At 56.3% G+C, this 3,623-nt stretch overlaps 1 protein-coding gene across 2 annotated transcripts in view; it reads left to right on the top strand.

The window, feature by feature from the left end:
- The window catches only part of LOC113206189 (inactive phospholipase C-like protein 1), a 52,029-nt gene that overhangs the window by 10,217 nt on the left and 38,189 nt on the right, over positions 1-3,623 (top strand). Inside the window, exon 1 of one of the 2 annotated variants that reach the window (XM_052269008.1) lies at positions 1,187-1,358. The exons of the other annotated variant lie outside the window; for it this stretch is intronic. Within the exon in view, the coding sequence (XP_052124968.1) occupies positions 1,304-1,358 (55 nt within the window). The 5' untranslated portion in view covers positions 1,187-1,303. Of the gene's footprint in view, positions 1-1,186; positions 1,359-3,623 lie in introns of those variants that run through there. 2 annotated transcript variants of the gene reach the window in all.

The raw sequence follows: 3,623 nt of genomic DNA on the forward strand, positions 1-3,623 counted from the left end.
CCCCCCGCTCCTGCCCCTCCTTGCAATATGCTGCGCCCTCAGCTACTCCTCCCGTCCCGTCCCTCCTCGTCCGCGTCGTGTCCGCCGTGGAACAGACAGAGATCGCTGCGCCAATTACAAGCGCGCAATCAGCGGCAAGCGGCTCTGCTAAGACTCGTCCTCCTCTCCGCCGTTTCTCTACCCCCCTCCTCTTCCTACTGCACCCCCACCCTCCTCTTCCCACTTCACCCCCACCCTCCTCCGCCCACTTCACCCTTCTCCACACTTTACCCCCCTTGCCCCCGCACCGCTTCACTGCCCACTGCACCTGGCCCTTTCTTCCCCACCACTTCACTCACCTTCCTCTGCTCACAGTTGTCCTCGCGACTTCACTCCTGCTTCACCCACTCCCGCAACTTTCTTTCAACTTCGCCCTCTCCTCTTACCCCTGTTTCGGACATCACTACTTCAACCGATAGTCAGTCCCAAACATTCGCCGCGTTTCCCTACCTCACCCTTATTCGGCTGCCTCCCTTTGCCCCCCACCCCCCACCCCTCCGCCCCGCCCTCTGAGCCCTACTACCACCACCCCTGCTGACGGACCTCTCAGCCGAAGGTCTAGCCGCATTTCCAGACTGCCAGATAAGGGGGAGGGATGAGGTCTGGACGCACAGACAGACACACTGGCGTGCGCGGAGGGGGCGGCTGGTGGGAGCGGGGAGGAGGATGGACACAAAGAGAGAGGGACTCGCAAGGATAATGGACAAGATTTTTTCCTCATATTTTTTGATGGAGGGGAAGCTCTCCTCGCGGGAATCGATTCCGCGTCACAAAAATGCCGCCCATAGTCCCACCCGTCTCCCCCTGCCCTGCCATATACGACGCGGCGGTGGATCAGGGAATGAATAAGCGCTTCTCGCATCTCGGGGCCCCGGGGCTCTGCAGCACAGCGCGTTGTCGTGGCGGGGCGGGGCGGGGCGGGGCGGGGCACGGGGACCGAGGAGGGACCTGTTTGCATGGCGCTTATCCGACGATAGGTTGAAATGAGCCCGAAAATCAAACCACGATCAAATCAAACGAGAAGTAAGGTAGTGTGAGTGAGCCCGAGATGTGGACTTGTGGACGTGCTTCCAGAGTGGTGGGAGCGGGGGAAACGCTAAAGAAAACGTTTCCAAGTTCCTAATCGTGCCGTGGGATCGCGCCACCCGCAAAGCCAGAGCGCCCTTCCCCCCTCCCTCCCTGTCCTGCTGACCTGTCCTTCTGCCCTCTGCATGTATCGGTATTCCTCAAATTTTATACAAAGTTTTGTTGCAAAATCGTTGTGATGTCACCGTTGATTTTGGCCGGCGATCACCCCACAAAATTGTACTTTCTGCCCTGTGAGTATTTTTTTTTTATTATTATTTATGTTTGGAGATAGAGCATGCAATAATGTGCAGTTGAGGTTAGGTCAGGGTCAGCCCGTGCGCTGGAATGCTGCCTGTTTTTATTTTAAGATTCTGTACAAGTATATGTCGACACCTGGGTTCCCAAACGGGTAATTAAGGTAGGCCTACCTGGTTGGCAAATCCATTTGGCCATTACCTATGTATTGTTAACGAGGAGTCTGAAGTCCACCATTGGCATTGCAAGTAACAAATTCCATCCCTCAGCATTTTATTGAAAATTTGTGAGGTGCTATCTTAACACTCGACATAATGAATAAGAGATGTATAACAGTGACTCACCTCAAACGCTATAACAGTTTAATCCAAAGCTGCTTGCATGAGATGCTCCTTTTCAGCTGAGTGAGACGGTATTCTGACTGTAGCCTGTGACTCCGCAAATATTTGTGTGATGTAAGGCTTGTCTTACGTTTCTCTTTGTAGAAATCAAGCTTTATTCAAAACTCTCCTTCCCTAAAGAATTATATCTTGCCAAGAGGGGGTTTAGTAATTCATGAAGCGGGTCTGTCACATTTGTGCAATGCTCGTCATGTTTTCAGTCTCTCTCTTTTAGTTGTGCTCATCTATTTATTCATAGATAATTAAGAGTGTACATTGTTACATATTTTAACGTATGTAATACCCTAAGACTGGTATACAGATTTCAGCAGGTGTCACTGTGAGGTTGTGTCGTGTCATGCTCTCTCTCACTCTAGTCGAGCCAGAAATTGAAATTCGGTCGGACGAGCGCAGCTGGTGCCGCTACTGCGCCACTCTGTGGGTTTCCCGCGGCGCGTGGTCGTCGAGTGGAATTGAACAAGTCTCTAGAGCAAGTGAGAGGCAAAGAGAAGGAGAAGCCCCGCCATTCTATAGTGTTACACTGGCACAGGGCGCGGGGACAATCGAGCAGCAGCAGCAGCGTCGGAGGCTAATTTTGTTTTTACGGTGTAAATGTGAAGCCACTTTGGGCGTTCCATGTGGCCCGGGTGTACTTTGTGCAGCGGCAGTGGGCGACCACGGACATAACAACACGGCCGAGTGTGAATGCGGCTTTGGGGCTGAGAGGCTCTTCGCCTGGGCAACAACCGCCTGGCTGGCCTGGCCTCCGCCCCGCCGGTCCGGAGCCGCCTGGCGAGGAGGGCGGGGCGTGCACCGCTTGACACGCCTGGACCGTAATCCGGGATGATCGTTTTAAATCCGGAGCGCGGCGTTTGACCGGCCTTTGATGGTCCCTTCAGGTATCCACCACCCCGCCTCACGTCAGGGCCCGCCTGAGGGTGGTGTCCCTCGGGGCCCAGCCGGGGCGGGACCCCTCAGGTCCTCCCCTTAGGGCCCCGAAGGGGTGGGACCCTGGGCCGCCCTGGGCCCCGCAGCAGTGTGATTCGCATAGGGGGCGCCCCAGTGATTGCTTCCTTCCCCTCCTCGCCTCACCCCAATACCCCCCCCCCACCCTCTTCCTGCCCGCGACACATCTTGGCTAGTCCCCCCATCCCACCCCACCCCTTTGGCACCCTATAATCATTACACCGAAACTTTTCCTCCTGACCCTTGTCTCGTGGCCACTGCCACATTATCGACGACTTTCCCCCGCCAGCCTGGTGATTGCTCTCTCCCGCCCCCCGCTGCCCAAGGCGGCTGGGCTTTCGAGAATGGCCATCGAAGTTCGTGGTGCGCGGTGTGCACTCTGCCTCACTCTCTCAAATAACTGTATTACCGTTGAACTATCGCTCACAGAAGGAAACTAATAAAAAGGTGTGCAACTGGCGTGCAATTTGCATGCAAACACTACACTGCACACTTTCAACTCTTTGACTGGATATTTGAATAGTGGAATGTGTTTAACAGTAAAGTGAAATAGTAGTAGACCTCTCTTATGTTCCCTATTATGAACGTCCGACAGCTCTCTGCCCTGTCCGGCTCTGTTACGAGTTTCCCGAGGTTGCGGCGCTGGCGCTGCCTCGTCCTCGCCCGCCCCGCCTCGCCCGCGGCCCCCCGCGGCCCCCGCGCCCTCCGCGACCCGACCACGGCAGGGAGTTCCGACGCCGTGTACGGCTTCCCTGTTTTACCATAAGGGACTCCGCGGGACTCCGCCCGCAGGGACCGGACCTAAAGAAGCAGAGCGTAGGCGCGCGTCCACCCCCCGCGGCGCACTACCCCCTGGGCCCTGGGGGGTCTGCTGTCGGGAGGGCGCTGCCCCCGCTTCTGCTGCCGCCCCCGCCA

Source organism: Frankliniella occidentalis, unplaced genomic scaffold (assembly GCF_000697945.3).
Source record: "Frankliniella occidentalis isolate FOCC.00 unplaced genomic scaffold, Focc_3.1 Scaffold80, whole genome shotgun sequence".
In the NCBI taxonomy this organism is placed as follows: Eukaryota; Metazoa; Arthropoda; class Insecta; order Thysanoptera; family Thripidae; genus Frankliniella; species Frankliniella occidentalis.